We start from the raw sequence: 20,750 nt of genomic DNA, 5'->3' as shown, positions 1-20,750 counted from the left end.
AAGTTGAAAAAACGTTTGACTTTTTAATCATTTAAAAACGCATTTTACTTTATTCTAGTCGATTTTACCATTTAATATTTATACAAAACCCTAAAACGACGCCGTCAACCATATTTTGCGTTCAAACTTCTTTATACTGCGGCTTGTTTTTGGGTTTGTTTTATACGGCGGTGTTCAAAGTTCAAATTTTCTTCTCCAACTCCAGCGATAAAAAAAGAGGTAGGTCTTTAAAAGAATCTGCACTACTCCAGATCCCTATTAACAACCAATGAATTGTTTTGCACGAATGAAAATAGTAGGATGAGATAAAACCAGGTCAAGCTCTCTCGGCTTTGTTTGATTGTGATTAATTTAGATTTTATTAAATATATTATATACATAAACTCTCCTAATCTCCTATCTTTTTAATAGCTTGTAATGTTAATGAAAACTTTGAATTTGAAAACAAAAGCTGGGGAAAAACACAGTTGTTAGACAGACGTACCAAGAATACTACTGTAGCTGTAATGTTGCTTTTAAGCTATCCAATAAGAGAATGCTATTCAACTGTAGAATTGTGTATGGTTGAAAATTTATTTAATAGGCTGTTACTATTAATATGTCGATTTGTGGCTGTAATTGTTATGTGGTGAGAAGATTAGAGAAAAATATTTCCCAACACAACCTTGTATCAATTTTAACTTTTAAGTACTATATTAATCCTGCAAGCATGTGCTGAGCTGGCCTTGGTATCATTCAATAGCAGGTAGATTTAAAGAAAATGTGTTTAATCGTCTAAAGTTAAATTTAAAATTTAAATGTGTGGGGTATCACTGAGTGGTGAAGTGATCAAATGTCATTAACAAGGTTTGAGTTCAATTCCCACATGGAAATTGCCAAACCAAGCTCCATACAATAATGGCCCAACAAAATCATGTGCCAAACACAGTAGAATGGGACCCTTTCTAAGCCCCCAAATATGAGAAGTGAGAACTGCAGTTCCTTAGTGTCCAATTACCCTTGGCAAAGATAAAATTACAACTCTATAGAAAATTAAAAATTTCAAAATTATATTATGAGTATTGAATAACTTCTAACTTCTTACAAATTGTTCCTAGTTTTTAAATTTTCATTGTGAACTTACTGATATCTATTACAGTTTAGTTTGAGTGGATAAATGAGTTTTTTCCATATTTAATTTTTTGTTTTATGTATTGACATATTGTGTAATTTTTAAATTTGTGTGTAGATTCTATCATGGCTGGAAGTGATTCGGTTGGCAATAATCTCCACTTCAAAATCGACAGATGTTCCCCACTTTGGAAACATGTGCAAATGATTCGATCAATGCCGGGTGGAGGAGGTTACGTGTGGATTTGTAGCCATTGCAAGGAGGAATTTAGCAGCTCTTATAGTAGAGTAAAAGCACATTTGTGCTTTATTCCTCAAAAAGGCATCAAATTTTGCACTGGGAAGCCAAGAGTAAACGGGATACTACCTAAAACTTTTCTTCCAAATCACATCGTAAACAAATATATTCAAGAGCAAAAGCAAGCAGAGGAAGCTGCTGGGAGGGCAAATGCTTCACATCCGTTGGAAAGTGGTAGGCCTCTAAAGAAAGGGAAAACATCATCTATGTCTTCAACTACCACTCCTAGTGAGCCACCTGCAGAGGGCCATCCATTCATGCGTCCTCCTCAACAACAGATTGTAAGTAAAACAATGGCGGGACCCTTGGAATCATCATTCCAAAATGAAGCTAGAGACATTGCTGATCAAGCCATAGCCAGATGTGTTTATGCAAATGGATTGTCATTTAATGTTGTTCGCTCACCGTATTGGCAATACATGGTGAGGGCAATTAATGTGGCTCCAAGCGGGTTCAAGGGCCCTGGGTATGAGAAGGTACGCACCACTTTATTGGATAATGAGGTGGCCCGTGTAGAGAATGCCATGCTGCCCATCAAGGATGCATGGGTCGAAACAGGGGTGACAATAGTATCAGATGGATGGAAAGATGCAAGGAACCGTCCTTTGGTGAATGTTCTTGCAGTGTCTACAAGAGGTGCAATGTTTCTAAAAGCAGTGGATTGTGAAGGAGAGGTAAAGGATGGTCCTTTCATTGCAAACATTCTCATCCAAGCTATCGAGCAAGTTGGCCCTCAGAATGTTGTTCAAGTAATAACGGACAATGCGAAGAATTGTAGGGCTGCCGGCTTATTGGTTGAGGAGCGATATGAACACATTTTTTGGACACCTTGTGCAGTGCACTCACTCAACCTCATGCTGAAAAAAATTGGCACTAAGATTGAGTGGATAAAAAAAATGTATGAAGAGGCACAAGAGATCCAAATGTTTGTCACGAACCACCATATGACGCAGGCTATATTCAGACAATTCTCGAAATTGGAGCTCTTGAAGGTAAGTTGAATTGTTTAAAATTTAAACATGTTTTATAAATCTAGCCACTTTAGTAAGCTTTCTATGTTTTCAAATTTTTAATCTATTACTGTTTTGATTTTAAAATAGGTTGCTGAGACCCGCTTTGCCTCCAACACCATTGTTTTGAGGCGCCTTATCAAGGTTAAAGACGCATTGATTAGAATGGTAACTAGTCCTAATTGGACCGTATGGAGGCAATCTAATAGTGATAGAGCAACTACCATAAGGGGATTGATACTAAATGAATCTTGGTGGGATCGTGCGGAGTACCTTCTGAAGATCACAGAGCCTATATTGAGCATGATCCGATACACTGACATGGATAGGCCTTGCTTGGGTGAGGTATATGATGGCATTGACTCCATGATTGAGGACATTAGAAATATCATAAATGAGAAAGAGCAAGATCCTGATGAAAAGTTCTTCAAGGAGCTACAATTAATCATGATAGAGAGATGGAACAAAATGACTACCCCTTTGCATCTACTTGCCTTTGCATTGAGCCCCAGGTTCTATAGCCAATCGGTCCTCAAGGGGAGTACCACTAGAGTTCCCCCATACAGAGATCCTGAAGTTGCTCAAGGGTACAAGGCAGCCCTTCGAAGACTCTTTCCTGAGCACCTACGACCTGCAGTGAGGTCTGAATTTATGAGTTTTGCAAGCACCGATGATTGTGGTATTGAGGCTCTTGAAGACAAGAACAATGCTAATGCTCATAAATGGTGGTACTACCACGGTCAAAAATACCAACACTTGCAGCCCATTGCCATCAAAATTTTATCACAGGTTGGTTTTTTAAATTTTAATCTTAACATTCTAATTACTAGTTTCTTGTTGGTAAATACTAAATATTCAAAACTCTAATTTTTAGTTTATTGTTGGTAAAATTTGCAAATCTTGATAGGTTGCTAGTTCATCATCATCTGAGAGGAATTGGAGCACATACTCCTTCATCCACTCGATAAAACGCAACCGACTAAACTCCAAGAAAGCAGATAACTTGGTGTTTGTGCATTCAAACTTGAGGCTCACAACTCACAAAGAGAATATGTATAAAAAGGGGGAGGCAAAACAATGGGATGTCGAACCAGAGGCCGCGGAGTTGGAAGTCCACTTTGATGCACTTGCGATTGAAGATGGCGATCCTGAGATACATAGTAGTACTGATGGAGCTGATCTTGAGGCTACGGCTGAGACTACGGTTGAGACTGCTGATGCTAGTGGCACTAATTGTGCTTCTAATCAGCAACTGCCTAATGATGATGAATTCTTCGATGATTTTTGATGATACATTGATATTTGTCATTTGATCACATATGAGCCTATGACTGATTATTGATTAAGTGATTAGTAATGTTGATATTCTTGTTTTAAAGACTAAAGTTTTGAACTGAAACATTCATATGGTATAATGGTGGTATATTTTGACATTTTGTCATGCCAATCGAACAAATCATTAATATATGTGGTGGTTGAATTTGCTAAATTGCTTTAGATTAGCATAATGGTGTATGAATTGGTATGCTGCAACATATTTTTGCATATATATTTTTTATTTTATTTTTTAAAAATTCTTGTACGGACGAACCCAAAAAGGACCCGAACCCAGCCCAAAATTTTTTGATCGAATTCCGAACCCGAATGTCGAACCCGCATCCGAACCAGAATCCGAACCGGCAACTTAGAATATTACATAAATTAAATATATTATAATCTTTTATTATTTTAATATTTATTTATATATGTAATGCAATTACTATCGGCTAGATATATATTGCATAATTCATTTATTCAGTAACGTATATTACAAATAATGTTTATATTTACTATTATTATGAATTATGACTAATATTTATTCATATAGTGTATCAATATTATTTCTTTGTGAACAATCGATAATAGCATATGAACTATTATTATATTTTATCCAATTACAGGATTCCCTCTTAAAGTATGATATAAGAATAGGATAATATATATGTATTAAGGTACATATATACAAAGGTATGATATTAATACATTTGATATAATTACGTAGTATTGAAGAATCATTCTAATCAATGAAATGTCCACTTGTTTGATTTTGAATATCAACTCATTTAATATTAGAATGGAGGTCGATGAATAATAATCCACAAATGATGTGATAGATATCCTTTCTCTTGGAGATAAGGACATATTAATATGTTAACTTAATGAAAAATTATATCATTATTATTAATAATTAATTTATCATTAGATCTTATAAATATGGGGACATGACAGTCCGCCCTTCCTCAAATTGCACCGGCCACATTCCTTTTGGGTTGTGTAATGCACCGGCCACATTCCAGTGGATTATACTGCATATCTTCGACAAGATGTCTGTGGGAAATTTCAAAGCCTTCTTGGATGATTGGTCAATATTTAGCACGGAGGACGGACACCTGGCAGCACTTGGTGAGTGTATGGAGAGATGTCGCAGGGCCCGGCTAGCATTGAATCCTAAGAAGTGCAGATTCATGGTTCTGCACGGCAGACTGCTCGAACACATTGTCTATAAGGAAGGATTAAAGACGGATCCCGACAAGGTGAAAGTCATTCTTGAAATGCAGCCATCTACTAATGTGACGGAGGTAAAATCTTTTCTCGGGCATATAGGTTATTATCGGAGATTTATTAAAAATTTTGCCAAGGTGTCCCAACCGCTAGATAAGTTAACCTGCAAGGAAGAATCATTTAGATGGGATAAAGAGCAGGATGAGGCATTTGAAGGGCTGAAGGTACGACTGGCTACGGCACCCATCTTGGCATATCCGGACTGGAATAAGGAGTTTCATGTTCATGTGGATGCCTCCAACTTTGCGATCGGCGCAACCCTGGCACAAACTGGTAATCACGGACTGGATCATCCAATATACTTTGCTAGCCGGTTGCTCTCAAAGGCCGAGCAGAACTACTGCACAACTGAAAGAGAAGCCTTGGGAATGGTTTATGCTATGCAAAAATTCCGTCATTATTTGCTTGCTACACCGTTTGTGTTTTATGTTGATCACCAGGCCCTGTTGTACATGATTAACAAACCCGTCATCCAAGGGAGGATCAGTAGATGGCTACTACTGTTGCAGGAATTCCCCTTCAAAATCATTGTCTGGCCAGGAAAGAAACATGTCAGTGCCGACCACCTGTCGCAGATCAGAACAGGGGAACCAGCGGAGGGTGTGAATGATGACTTCCCTGATGCGCAGCTATTTCAGATTGGCGTACTGCCAGACTGGTACAGGAGTATTGGCGAGTACCTGTCAACAGGACAGTTTCCCACGGGGATGTCACCAAATGATAGGCACAAGTTGATAATCAGGAGTCGTATGTTTCAATTGATCAATGGGTTGCTCTACAAAATGGGGCCAGATCATATTCTTCGGCAGTGTGTATTGGAAGAAGAGATACCACAGGTGTTAAAAGAAGCACATGAGGGTCCCGCGGGAGGACACATGGGACCCGACACCACTGCACGGAAAATATTACTCGCAGGTCTCTAGTGGCCGACGGTGTACAATGATGCACGGGAATGGGTCGTCGGATGTGACACTTGCCAACGGGCCGGGAAGCCGCTCAAGAGAGATTTCATGCCACTTCAAACCTCTCATGCACAGGAACTTTTTGAGAGATGGGGACTAGATTTCATTGGACCACTGAGGGTGAGCAAGACTCGTCGGTGCCGGTACGTCATTGTTGCAATGGAGTACCTGACCAAGTGGGTGGAGGCCCGTGCGTTACCAGATAACTCGGCCGTCAGCACCGCGAAATTTATTTATGAACAGATCATCACAAGGTATGGAATTCCGTTACAATTAACAAGCGATAGGGGAGGTCATTTTGTTAATCATGTTATTCGACTGCTCACCACTCAATTTAAGATTTATCATTCACTGTCGAGTCCGTACTATCCAAGGGCAAACAGACAGGCAGAGGCCACCAATAAAATTCTAGTATCCATCATCTACAAATCCTGCACGGTGGAAGGTGTCGATTGGGAGAACTTACCCGCTGCCCTGTGGGCTTACTGCACAGCGTACAAGGTGACGACAAGACACACACCATTCCAGTTGATGTTTGGACAGGAAGCGGTGGTCCCAGCGGAATTCATGATTTCGAGTCTCCGAATAGCATTGGAAAACAAATTGGATGACGACGGAAGCTTACAAGAGCGATTGAATAATTTGAATAAACTGGAGGAGAAACGGTTGTTGGCACAGTGGGCGACGGAAGTGGCACAGAACAGACGCAAGCTCTGGCATGATAAGCATATGAAACGTAGCAGATTCCAGCCGGGACAGTTAGTACTGAAGTATGATGGCCGTAATGAAATCAAGCCGGGCAAATTCAAAGTGCGATGGGTTGGACCATATCAGATCCGAGAAATTGGCGACACTGGGGCAATCAAACTGGCAACCTTGGACGGACAGGAGATAGCTCAGTCAGTTAACGGATCTAAGTTGAAACCATATCGTGCAAGAAAGTTCTCGCCATCATTGAATTCTCCATCGTCGTCATTACAGCACTCTCTGGCGGTGACGTCGTCCGAAGGTACCCTTGTTATTTGATGTGTTCGAATTTAATATTTATAAACAAAAAAAAAAAAAAAATTGAAAGAAAAAAAAAAAAAGGGCCTCGCGGATAGGAAGGCCCGCGGATTGAAAAGTCCCGCGGGCAACTGCCTGTCCGCGGACAGGTTGTCCACGGGCAGAGAAAGACCCCGGAAGGTCCCCGCGGACAATCTATCCACGGGTTGTTATAGGCCCCGCGGGCAGCTGTCCGCGAGCACAAAAAAAATTTTCACATCCTCCGCCAAAGATAGCCCGCGGGCTTAAAATCATTTCTGCCAAAATTTATAACAGTCTTAGACGGTAAGGGAAAAGACCGCGGGCATAAAACTTGTCTTTCTCCGACAGTAACAAGGGAAGGTCCGCGGGCAGTATTCACCGGTAAAAAGAAAGGCCGTGGGTAAAAAACATTCCCGCCAGACTCCATTCCCTCCTCCAGCCAGACTTCCGCGGGGAAACAGAGACATAAAGAAGAGTGCTTGTTCTGCCAGAAGGAGAAGCTCAGGGTTTTGTGAGGAATGAGAAAAATATGGCATATTTAGTTTGGGCGCTTTTGAGTTTAGCGGCATCACAGTAAAATTGCAGGAGCCAAGATGGAATCTGTGTAAGGAGAAGAATTTCTGTGTGCAGAGGGATTTGTGGTGAATTGAAGAGGGAGCAGTAAAAAAAAAAAAAAAAAAATGACGACAGATTCAAGTTGTTCGGAATGAGCAGCAGATGATGCCAAAAGGAAGGGGAAGCATTAGTGGTTGTCAGAAAGAGTGCAGAATCGGCAGAAAATGACAGAAATGGTGTGTTCCGTGCATTTCTGTGTGGGTTGCGAAGTGCTAATTTGGTCTTGGCGGCGAAGGGAGCTGCCCCTCGACCCCGCCGGGGGCGTTGCCCCCTAGACCCTCAGTCGTGGGAGTCTGACCGGTTGAGAAGAGTTGAAATTGCTGCAGGCATGGACTTTTTGTGTACCAGAGGCATTGAGAGTAGGTCTTGGCCGGGAGGCTATCTTGGTGGATGCGTAGAGAGCTCGGGAGGAGCTAATCATCCAACTAGAGGCAGTGCAGCGACACTTGGCTCGGGATACCCAGGAGTTGAAAACAGCGAAAGTAGCGTGGGTGGCTATCAAGGTCAGCTTGAGAAGACAGTATTGTGTTAGCAAAGGCTACAGGCACGGGATGAATGTGGAAGTGACGTGACAGAAGCAGGTTTTTCTTGTTGTAGTCACTCTGATGATATATTTTTTTTGTTAATTTGTCTCAGATATGTTGTAATTGTCGTCCGAAGACGACTTTTCTTTTTGGGGGGGATGGTGTCAGCCGACTGGATGGTTCCAGCGGTGTTTCTGTAGCCGACGGAATGATGTCCAATGGTGTTTCTGTATTCTGTAGCCGACGGGGTGATGTCCGGCGGTGTTTCTGTATTTTGTAGCCGACGTCGTCAGTAAATAGTTTGTAGCGAATAGAATATTTGTGGCAGACGAACTCCTTCGGGAAGGTTCGGCGGTAGTATTTATATCCCGCCTGGGATCATTGTAAAGCATCATTGATCTACTATTGCGAATATTATTCTGTTGTTCGTGTTCATTGTCTGTATGCGTTCATTTTCTTTACCTGTACAGTAAACATGCGAATCCAAGGGGAATTTCGTTTCCAAAGACCTAGTGACTATCTGAAACCACTTGGCTCCATAATAGACTATGTGACTGAATCACAATCTGATGTCAAGGGAGAAAATACAAACTGAATGATCAAATGCAAGACCCATAGGGTCTATTTATTCACTTTTTAGTAGCTTCCTCTAGAAGTCACTTAAATCATTCTAGAAGCATCCAAATACTCTTATGAAATGAAGTGCACTTTTATAAAATATTACTTTATAATAAAAAGTGCATCTCAACATCAAATCATAAAACTGGGCCTGAATAAAGTAACTTTACTTTATAACAAACGTAAGCCCAAATCACTAATCAACTGTAAGGACAAAATACTGCCAAATAGTCATTGATCGACTCTCTCCACATCACCACCAGTCTATGAGAGCCTATGATAGACTGATTTGGCACGCTAAACAATGTCAGCCAAAATGGGGACATGACAGTCCGCCCTTCCTGAAATTGCTTGTCCCCAAGCAATGACTGAACAATAAACCAATCAATCCACCTGGATCCCAAATATAGTCATGTACTATACAGCAGTCAATCAACGCAGGCTCTTGCAATATCCTCTGCAATATAACCAAGAAGAATCCATGAATGAAGTGTGAATCACTGCTCAATTGAACTTCAAATCCACTACTGTCATAGTCAGGAACCCACAAGACACAAACTCCCAAAATATCAGAACCCAAGTAGAGTGGACATCCCAAATTGCCAATACAGTAAATACCATCGACACATCCCACTAGCCTATGCGAAATGTACAATCCAACTCTGTCACAATAGTGGACACTCCCAAATGAAATTGTACCAAGTACGAAGAATCCACACACTATACACCTACTGCAATCAGCACAACTCTGCAAATCACCGACCACTGTCTCATAACCATAACTCCCATGCACCACTGATGGCGAGTAGACATCGCAAGATAAATAGCAAGAAATAGAATCCAAACCAAGTCTGCCTACCATCAACTCCTCAACACATGGATCAAATGCAAACTGATGAACATACCCCGCAGTATAATGCTGATCAAAAGAACAAGCCTTAGTCGACAGCTCGCCATGCACAGGTGATACAACCCACTGCAATTGATCACCAGCTAAGTCAAGAGATGACATAGCCAAAGGAGTAGAATCAATAACAATTGCTAAAGCATCACTCCCAAACTCCTGCTCTAAGTCATGTACTATCAAGCTATCAGCCTCAAAACCTATCACCATGTCATGCCCATCACAACTCTCATCCCGTGGCGTCAAACTGTTCCATAACTAATGACAAGCACTAGGAACCAAAGTACATCTCCGTATCATCATCTCATCAACATGGTCATCAAAGGTAAATTGATGAGCATACCTCACAGTGTAATGCCGATAGAATGTGCCAATCTCAGTAGGTGGCTCAGACTGCAATCCAGATCAAACTAACTGCAACCAATTACTAACCAAGCTGGAACTGACTACTACCTCCGAAGACATCGCCAAGGGAGTAGTATCACTAGCAGGAACCATGCCAACTACCGGCTCACCAACATCACACATGATCTCTGACACAACATCCCTAGTCTCCATGCCATCGCCATGTCAAGCATACCACGACAATCTGCTGCAGCACCCAACTCAACTAAACCTGACTCTAGTGAAAACGAACCTGATATGCCAATGCCAGTATCAAGGATGGATGCATACCCATCTCCACTGTCTCTGACAATCTCGACCGTGGACATCCTCGGATCACCAGACACCACAGCCTGTGACTGTACAGAATCTGGTAAAGACTGCAGTCGCTCTAACTACGTGGTCACCTCAACCAAATGAAACTATGACTCCTCAGAAGCCAACTAGGTACTCTCAAGAATCTCAAAAGTCACCTCGAGCTGCTGAGTAAGCTCACTCACCTCATCTTCCTTGGCCAATAATGCATCGTATGCTGTACTCCTCCACTCCATAAGATAATCTCTGTCGGCTACCAACTGCATATAATTCTGTCTCAGAATCCGGATAGCCTCCCATAAAGAGTGGATCTTTGTCAAGGAAAGATAACTGCCTCCCTGCTCATCACTAGTAGAACCCCATCCATAAACTGCTAACAACTAACGAGCAGCATCGAAATGTTGGCAAGCGATAGCAATGTCTCGCTCACTAACTCTCAACTGACTAGACACATGATGGCGCTGGCTAGACTATCTCCTACAAACCTCCTCTAATGCATTGTCCAAAGGAGTATCCTCAAAGTTACTGGTCTCTAGAGTATTACCATCCACATCCTACGAATCAACTCCAAAGCTCATATCAACATACGGAGTATCAAAAACTGTAGCATCACTGCCCAATTCCTCTATACCAAAAGAAATTGCCAAAGAAACTAAGTCCTCAAAACTACCCACTGCATCCTCCTGGATGTCATCAATGCCAATATGATCCTGGGACTCATCTGTAAACACTGCCAAATATGAAAGATCATCAACACATTCCAGCAAGAATAGTCGACTGAATATATGAACAAAGCCCAACACCGGTGTATAAAAACTAATACCAACATTGGACAAGCTGCTGGCACAAGAAAGGACAACACCGTGCAATTTGCTAATCAAATCCATGATAGCACCCAAACAATCACTGCTACCAAAAAGTGATAAAGATCTCTAGTCAATTGAATCCCAAACGCCAATATAACAATCTCAAGTCTAAATCCGTAAACTAGAATCAGCTGGTAACTCAAGCAAACTCCTCACCTGAGTAATATGACTAATACCAACTAACTCCACATACCTGTTTGACACTGTCCCTGTATCCTGGATGTGAATTCAAGATGAACTCACAATATTATCAACTACCACATTTGATCCGCTTGTCGTAGGAAGTTGAGTATCAGGTGTGCAAGATGGTACTAAACTCAACTCCACACCATGCTCATTCCCATGTATTTCCAAGTCCTGTAATGCCAATGGAGTATTCACCAAGGAAGCTCAAGTGTCCTCAAGCTCACAAGAAAGCCTATCAACTTCCTTCTCCTTCCTCCTCAAGGCATCTAAATAGTCACCAGCAAGGCTAAGAAGATGGTCACAATCTGATAGAAGATGTAAATAACTCAACTTCATCATTCCCATTCCTTCTCTAATCACCTATAAGTCAACACAAGAAGATTCTACCTGAACTCCCTTATGTCTACCCTGTAACTGAATCATCCAAATGTGATCCTCTATCATATCCCACATCTTGTCATGATGAGATAATGAAGTCACAATACTATCTTCGCTCACCTTCAGCTGGCTGGACAAATCATGCGAAGTACTACCACCCTCAACCTCATGTGACGAAGCATCCAAATGTGCCTAGTACTCCCTCTCAACAAAGTCATGAATACTAAATGTCTTCTCATCTCTACCAGGTATCTCACCATCATGCACAACAGCATCCTCAAAATCATCATCTAAACCCTCTACGCTGTAGTCACTGCCTGTCGTAACTAAACCATCCCGAGTACCTATGACATCACCCTCTAGCGACCTGTATACAACTGTCTCAACTTGAGTATCAAGTTGACCGTTACTATCAATCTACGTAATATCCTTTACCACTACCTCCTGTGGCGGAGTAGAATCTGAGACCTCTGCCTAGTTGTAAGCTAGTTTCTCGAACTCCTCATGCAAGTTCTTGGTAATTGTATCATCTACCATGTGAGAAGATCTGCCAAATAGAAATCCAATCAACTTATCCACCTTAGCTGGGTCGGACAGCATGTCATTTATCATATAGTGGTGCTTAACCAATTGTTCAGACATGTCATGGCTTATTTTCTTAAGTTCATCTCTAATGTCTAAATAACCGTCCTTTGTATTGTTCCGACTCTAGATCTTCCTACTTTGTCTATCAACTATCCAAGATCGTGTCCTCTAAGACTCTGTATTATACCTATCCATTCTAGATAAAGTAGAATGCTGATCACTCATACAAGACAGCTCTTACCCAACAAGATGGCAAGAAAACTGCTCTAATACCACTGTAAAGTCCCCTACCAATAGGCCACTAAAAACCTCTAATGTTGAACTGAGAAAGTTTGTCAAACACTTGGCATGCAACTGAAGACTACTATTGAAAGTAAATGCTGAAAATAGGAAATTGCTCAAAACCATATGCCATTCATATATCAACAACTTGCAACAATGCCATACATATTTCAGCCAATAATATGGTCATCAAACCCTAGGTTGGCAATATAGATAGTCTAAAAATTACAATACTCTTTCACTTGCAAAATCCTAGCCTTCCTTTGATACCAATAATGCCAAATGGCAAACAAAAACAAGTACAATGTAAAATAGTAAAGTGTTGAAGCTATATTTTGTACTTAGCTGAAAACAAACATTTCTCAGAAAATATGCCAAATGCCAAATGAGAAGTGAAGAACCTGATTGTAGATGGTTGTAATAATTTTTACCAATGCTGAAGATGCCAACACCCAAGCCAAAGTCGACCCAAATCTAAAAAAATACTTCCTTGCAAATTTTCGAAAATGTCTAGGAGTTTTGAAAATTTCCTTAAAAACAAATCATGGCATTTTGGAACTCCAAAATGCACCTATCTTTATCTCCTCGACAATAGAAATCCGATGCAAAAGTACCTAAAATGATATGCTGAGTAATAAGGACGATATGAACAAAAATGTGGTTCCAACACCCTATCCTGAAATTCTGAAAATTGGATCAGACCTGTAGCAAAAACTAACCAGCAGCTATAAATTTTTCCTCCACCACAATTAAGCCTTGTAAAGATGTCCTGCAATCAATCCATGACTGAAAATGAATAGTCCTCAGAAAATGCCCGCTTTTATGATTTCGGGTCTGCTGAAAAAAACCTCCTAAAATTTCGGATCTGCTAAAAATGGCTTCCTATAATTTCGGACCTGCTAAAAACGACATCCTATAATTTCGGCCTTGCTAAAAATGCCTCTTGAAATGCTGAAATGCTGAAAATGGCCTTCGACCCAATGATGCCCTAACTGAAGTGACTATAGTATCACCTCTAAATGTGCAACCCTTCGAAGGATATCTCACCCCCTCAATTATGTGAATCCAAGGGAGACTCCGTTCCCAAAGACCTAGTGACTATCTGAAACCACTTGGCTCCATAATAGACTATGTGACTGAATCACAATCTGATGTCAAGGGAGAAAATACAAACTAAATGATCAAATGCAAGACCCATAGGGTCTATTTATTCACTTTTTAGTAGCTTCCTCTAGAAGTCACTTAAACATTCTAGAAGCATCCAAATATTCTTATGAAATAAAGTGCACTTTTATAAAATATTACTTTATAATAAAAAGTGCATCTCAACATCAAATTATAAAACTAGGCCTGAATAAAGTAACTTTACGTTATAACAAACGTAGGCCCAAATCACTAATCAACTGTAAGGACAAAATAGTGCCAAATAGTCGCTGGTCGACTCTCTCCACATCACCACCAGTCTACGAGAGCCTGTGATAGACTGATCTGGCATGCTAAACGATGTTAGCCAAAATGGAGACATGACAAATGGATGCTTGAAACGAGCATAGTGGAGTTTGCACAACCAACAGACGTTTTCACCCAGCATTCAAAACTTCAAGCCGATCATATCAGATGTTTGCGGACATCTTATGGCTATTCGAGTTCAAAATACTTTACAGGTGTTCGATATTTGTAGAAGGTGTGCACTACACGGGAATATCATTCATGGAGAAGTTAAATATCATTAGCAATTAAAAGGAAATAAGCGATAAGTTTCTGGTGACGAATATTCACAAATATTAGAAGTATAACCCCACAAAAACATTATCTGGAGGCCAAGCCATATAACCATGTCTGCCAAAGTACAGAGAAAAGAGGAAGTCACATGGGTTCAAATTCAAAGTATGTTGTTGTGAATTTCTCTCAGGCAATTCTGAAGTATGAAGGGTGGAAAGCGATTACACTTGGTAGAATCCGGAAAGATTAATAATATAAGCTTTGACGTTCAAAAGGGCATATACAGACGGAGAGATCATCGAAATAAACAAGAGTATGAGTCATTTGATCACTTCCAGCGCTTTGAATAGATGCCCCTTCACAACATAATTTGATTTTTAATGATCATGGCATATAGGTTTTGTTGTTCTGCATTTTGTCACCACAAAATGTGGGTAACAGTACGAAACTTTTTCAAATTAGTTTTGCATTTCTCTGAGTTTATTTCTTTATTTAATTGGTTATTATTGATTAACCAATCGGTACCAATTGATACAATGAATCTTTTTATTGAAGGCCTTCGTCAAGTCGTTTTCATTTTGCTTTTTGTTGAGCCTTTGCTTGATTTTTGAAGCCTTCACAGTCCGTTCTTTGCTTTTGAGTTTGTGTTTGCTTGTTTTTGGTCTTTTGAATTTGCTCATGTTATGCCTTTCGATCTCCCCTTCGATTCGATCTAACCTAGAGGTCAATCGGAGTTGTCAGTCAAGAGATATGGTCATTTTAGTGCCTTAAAAGTGGACATTTTAGGTGCAACAGCACGAATTAAAAATATGATGTTATATTTTCATTTTGACATTCACTTTTTGAAAATATAACATTTTACTCACTTTTTGTTATGTTTTAAAGTTACTTTTCATTTAAATTTATAACTTAAAGTGACTATAGTGCACTTTATTTTATAACTTTAAGTTGAGTTACTTTTTAATTTTTCACTTAAAGTGACTATAGAACTATATAGTTACTTTTTAAATTTTTGATTTTTAAATCAAATACTTATATAAATGTCACTTTAATATAATGTTTATGTATTATATTGATTAATATAATGCATAAATATTATTTTTGACCCATATTGTTGACATTTTTATAAAAATAAGTGAAATGCATAACTTAAAAATCTAGAAGTGTACATTTTATGTGCATATGCATGTAAAAAACTATGAAAAGTGGAAACTTTTCATGCTAATGCATATAAAAATTCATTTTGAGCACCTTTTTCAAGTCATTATATCAAAAGCTTGTAAAAGTGGACCTTTTTAATGCAATGACATGAAAAGTTGAGTTTTCATGCTTGTGCATGAAAAAGGTGAGATATGTTTATAAAATATGTAAGTGGCTCCAAAAAGTGAGATTTTGGAGACTTGCACATTTTAAAATATGTAATGGGCTTCAAAAAGTGAGATTATATCTCAAGACATATTTTAAAACATGCATTGGACTCAAAAAGGTCCTCTTTTGCCTTCCAACATGTTTTAAAATATGTAATGAACATAAAAATGTCCTATTATGTGAAGAAAACATGTTCTTGCTCCAAAAACCTCCTATTTGATCATAACTTTTGATTTTTTTCATGAATTTGAATGAAATCAGTTGCATTCATCATGTTTTGGAGAGGTGATCATTTTACCCTCATCAAAAATCAAGTTATTGCACCCAAAAACGTGTTTGAAACTCCCAAGCTAGGGCACGTTGTTTGTATAAAACTCCATAAATCTTCAAAGTTTGATCACATTTTTGTATGGAATCAAATCGTTTTGGCCCTATTTGCTGATTACATCACATAGTGATCACCATTTTTGTGTTTAAACATCAAATCGTTTTGTTTGGAAGATCACGTTTTTTTGTTTGGAGAAACACGTTTTTGCTTGAATTGCCCGGAAAATTGGGGTTTTAATCCACTTTTTTGCGTTTTGAAGCCACTTTTTTGCATTTTGATCCATATATATCCATTTGGGGAAGTCGTTTTTGCATTCACAAGTCAAAAATGACTTTAAAACATGTATTTTTTAGTCACGTTTTTTGCAAAAACGGCTCAGATTTTTGAATTAAAAAGTCATATTTTTGTTCAAAAAACTCAAAAAAATGCATTTTCAGCCCATACCTTTGATCAAAAGGGATTTTTTTGAGTTTTAAATGCATGATATTGTTTTTGGAGACCATTTATTTGGCACTTTGATGTCAAATCCGACCATGAAATGTCCATTACATGCAAGTGCGGAAAAATATCAAAAGGTTGTTTGAAAATCCAAATTTAAGGGAGAATTGGTCTTAAGACTATAAAACTTGCTATTGTAGAGCATCTTTTCCTTCATTTTTAGCACATATTCATCATGTAAGTGGACCTCCTCTTTCATGCATTTTAATTCGTGCTTATCCTTGCTGATTTTATGCATGAAATCGTTGAATGGATGCCATTTGTAAGAATCTTTGCCTTTTAAAGTGCATTTTTCCTTTAAATATGAAGTTTTCCTTCATTTTGATGTTTTTGGTTCTTCCCCAAGTTCCAAATTCAAATTTCATCTTTGGAGTGCATTGCATCTTGGCATGTTTTGAGTTGTTTTCAAAGGTATGTTTTTCTTTTGCTTTGGTTTTGTGTGCTTGCATTTCGGTTTTTTCTCCATTTGGAAGAAATTGCAAGTTCTTTCCCAAGAACTTGAGCACGTTTCACTTCACTCCACTTTCCATTTCCATGTCACAACACTTCATCTCTCACTCAATGAAATGTGATTACATGTTTTTCATCCCATTCGCCATCCACACATGCATGTAATCCCATTTTCCATTTCCATTTTCATTCATCTCATTTTTCACTTCCATTTGCACGACATGATTTATACGAAATGTCTTACGTGTAATTGCATCTAAAAGGTCAAATTTTGACTAAAAATCACTTTTTGTAAAGTCAAAAAGATGTCATTTTCTCCTCTCCAAATGCATTCACACCTCCATGAGCAAATACATGTTTCAATATCTTTCCATTCTTTCCAGCTTACCCTCCATCCACATATGCATGTAAAGCGTATCTTTCACTCACATTTGCATCTCATTTCACCCTCCACCTTCTTACATGTTGCATTTACATGTAATCCATTTTCCGTACAGTGATATCTTGAAAGCCCAAGTCACTTTTTGAAAATCGGCAATCTCCATTTAAAAGCATTCCCATGCGCCAAGCACTTTACTTCAAAAAAGAAAAAAAAAGAAAAAAAGGGAGTTAAAAGTGTTGATGGAAAGTTGTTTCGAGTGTACATCTGAACATCGTCAAGAAGGTTTCCAAAGTGTCAAAAAACTCCAGTTTGTGCTGATCTACAAAGGAGAATTCATGACAACTTGAGCGAGAAACAATGGATCACATCAAGTTTCCACATGATAATGGACAATTCATCAAAGACAGCTAGAGGTTATCAAAAGATGCAACACTATGATTATCAACGTGAATGCAGTAGTACAAAGTATAGGAGCTCCCAATCCTATTATCATCTGGGATTGCATCGTCAAGTACAAGGCCTTTCAAAATTGTTCTTTTCTCTTCCGTCTTCTTTCTTCTTCTTTCATATTTGTAGTTGGAGAAGACGCATTACATGAAAAAGTGTAATTACATGTAATGTGAGTTACACGTATGTAAAACGATGTAATGTGAGTTGCACATGCAGTTGCATGTAACCCTTTAATTTCTGTAGTTAGACTTGGTCAAAGTTGGTTGAGTTGCTCCCACTTTTTCCTCCCCCTTTTTCTCGACTTCTTTGCCTATATAAAGGAGTGCCCCCTCATTGTAAAAATTATCTTTTGTTGTATGCAAGAAAGCTCTGCCACATTTGTGCAAGCATAACTTTGATTGTGTAGTACAAATTTGGGAGAAAAGTGAATAAAAAAAGCAATTGGATTCGAAGCTTTGACTGGAAGCAATTGTGATAGAACAAATTAGAAGCTTTGACTATATTCTGTGCCTATTGTCTTGATTCATGTTATTATTGTGTGTTCAATAAAAGAGCATAGAGTTAAGAAACAATTGAAGCCCGAGCTGTGACTATGAACAATTGTGAAAATCCATAGCTAGAAGCTTTGTCTGTGGCTTGTATTTTCATCTTAATTCGCAAAATAGTTAAATTGTTCTTACTTTTAGGAGTCTTTGTGCCCTAATTGTAAAATTTTTACCATATAGAAGTACGATCGGACTTAGAGCCAAACCGGTATGTTTTAGCTAGCCTTTGAGTTAGTGAAGATTTATCGGTATCACTGTTTTCAGCTCTTGATAGAAGTGTAGTTAGAGATTTACCTTGCCCATTATTTGTTCTACGAGTAAGTGGATCCTTTTTTGAAAGTTAAGAAGAAAAGATATTAGTAACACCCTGTTTAAGATCTCTCGATTTCTTGCTTACCTTGAGTTGATCCAAGGAACGATGAGAAGGGGGAGCCTTCCCTTTAAGGTAGGAGAGACTCTGTCTCACACACTGTGGCTGGTCATCTTATTTTGCGACTGAATTTTTACCCAAAATTGTCGGTTGCAAAATATCCACCCAACAGGTTTATAACTTATGATTTACGATAATGATTATGTAATGTTCCCGTTATAAAATAAATCATTTATCAAAATGTTGTATCAGGCCGATTGATTTAATGTATCTTGGACCCATTTTTATTTTTGTTTCCATAGTTTGTGTCGCCGTCGGCAATCTTTGTACACCCTCGGAAAGTTTTCCCCGAAGGGTATTTAAGCATGGCTTATAGGTAGTCATTAGGCATGCAATTTGGATTATTTCTTTGTACTGCGAATTCCAATTGGGATTCTCTGTTGTTCGCCATTTCTAAAGTGAAAGATCTTCCCTATTTGGCTCTTCCGATTTCGGTGGGATTCAACCCTCACCCTATTCCGTCGCTTGTAGCACTTCACTTGGATCTAGCAAATCAAAGCACTATTATCTTGCGAATTAATGAAGTCATTGTTATCAAATTCTCTTGCGTTGGATGAATAAGGTGTTTCACAAAGCGTTTTGTGTTGTCTCTCCTTGCATTTTACCTTTCACTCTATTGTCTACAAATTCTATATTCACCCTCCTATGCATTAATTGTACAGCCCTCTCTATCCCTTACGGCCTCCTTGTACGGCTTCTTGCAATCCCTTGTATCCACCGTACGAACCACAAAACCCCCTCCAAACAACCGTACGGACTGTCCTACCAACGTACAGCCATCCATCCTTGATCGTACGGCCTCCCTCTCCAACCGTACAGCCCCTGTGACATCTCTTCCCTCCATACACCCAAACACTGTACGGCCAACAATCTGCTCCTGTATAGCCAAGACTATTGCTATATACGACCATAAAATACAATACCATACCACACCCTCCAGTGAATTGACAGGCACAGAATTAGAAATTAGTGAAAGTTTTATCTTGCCCATGGTTGGAACATTACCGTGGTATCAGAGCACTTCGATCCTGCCAACCTGTGGACAATGAATGAGAGTTTATAGCCGGAAGAGAAGGACACATTCCATTGATCGAATAGCTGTCAAATCAAAACAGACAGCTACTAAACTCGTAGCATTACTGAGGGAACTTGCCAGGAATCAAGCACAGATCACTGGTACTCACTGACTCATGAAAGAGACTCTCAAGAAGTTAGTAGACAATTAAATATTCGGAGAACAAAATGGTCACAGTGCAGACTTGGTGTCGAGTAAACCAAACCCTCAACCAGCACACTCTCGACCTTCCATGCAAACTTTTCCTCCACGGACAGAGGCACAACACAGAGGAAAACAACCAACCTTTGAAGAGATGCAAGAACAACTAAGAGAAGACTGAAAGAATGCAAATATTGAGGAAGATATATCCTACAAAGATTATGTCTATCTAAGAATGAGATATTCGAGACGCAAAAACAAAGGATATTTTAACAATGATCTCAGAAGAAAGTTGAGTAAAGTAAATCTATCTCCATTTGACAGATCCGGTTCGATATGTGCGCAAGCGTGGGTAATGAAGGCCGATACTTACTTCTAGCTGAATCCTATGCCAAAAGAAGAAGCAATCAAATTTGCGGCACTGCACTTGGACGGAGTTGCGCATGAGTGGTAGCATTATGGCACCATCACATTAGGACATGATCAAATAAATACTTATGCAGAATTCACGGAGAGATTGATAGAGCGATTTGATGGTAAAGATCCGAAACTCAATTTCAAAGATTTGGCACAACTGAGACAAACTGGATCAGTCGATCAGTTCATTGCGGAATTTCAAAAACTCTCTGTTTTGGTCACAGACATTTCCGAAAGAAGACGGGTAGAGATCTTCATGGATGAACTAACAGAACCTCTA

General features: G+C 39.2%; 2 protein-coding genes across 2 annotated transcripts in view; one reads left to right on the top strand and one right to left on the bottom strand.

The window, feature by feature from the left end:
* The window catches only part of LOC149542821 (Nuclear transport factor 2 (NTF2) family protein), a 252,809-nt gene that overhangs the window by 114,313 nt on the left and 117,746 nt on the right, over positions 1–20,750 (bottom strand). The window lies entirely within an intron of this gene.
* LOC149542822 (uncharacterized) lies at positions 1,195–3,907 on the top strand. The gene is made up of 3 exons (XM_089796515.1): positions 1,195–2,400; positions 2,509–3,207; positions 3,326–3,907. Exons 1-3 carry the CDS (start codon positions 1,237–1,239, stop codon positions 3,704–3,706), a joined length of 2,244 nt encoding a protein of 747 aa, XP_089652641.1. The 5' UTR covers positions 1,195–1,236; the 3' UTR covers positions 3,707–3,907.

The sequence above is a fragment of the Cupressus sempervirens genome, chromosome 8 (genome assembly GCF_028749045.1).
Source record: "Cupressus sempervirens isolate cs-2001-9-10 chromosome 8, ASM2874904v1, whole genome shotgun sequence".
Classification (NCBI taxonomy): domain Eukaryota; kingdom Viridiplantae; phylum Streptophyta; class Pinopsida; order Cupressales; family Cupressaceae; genus Cupressus; species Cupressus sempervirens.
Note: the sequence above shows the minus strand (reverse complement) of the source record. Positions and strands in the feature narration are given on the sequence as shown.

Coding starts and splice junctions, on each gene's coding strand:
- LOC149542822 (XM_089796515.1), top strand. CDS start 1,237: ATGGCTGGAAGTGATTCGGTTGGCAATAATCTCCACTTCAAAATCGAC. Junction 2,401..2,508: donor CGAAATTGGAGCTCTTGAAG/GTAAGTTGAATT, acceptor ATTTTAAAATAG/GTTGCTGAGACCCGCTTTGC. Junction 3,208..3,325: donor CCATCAAAATTTTATCACAG/GTTGGTTTTTTA, acceptor AAATCTTGATAG/GTTGCTAGTTCATCATCATC.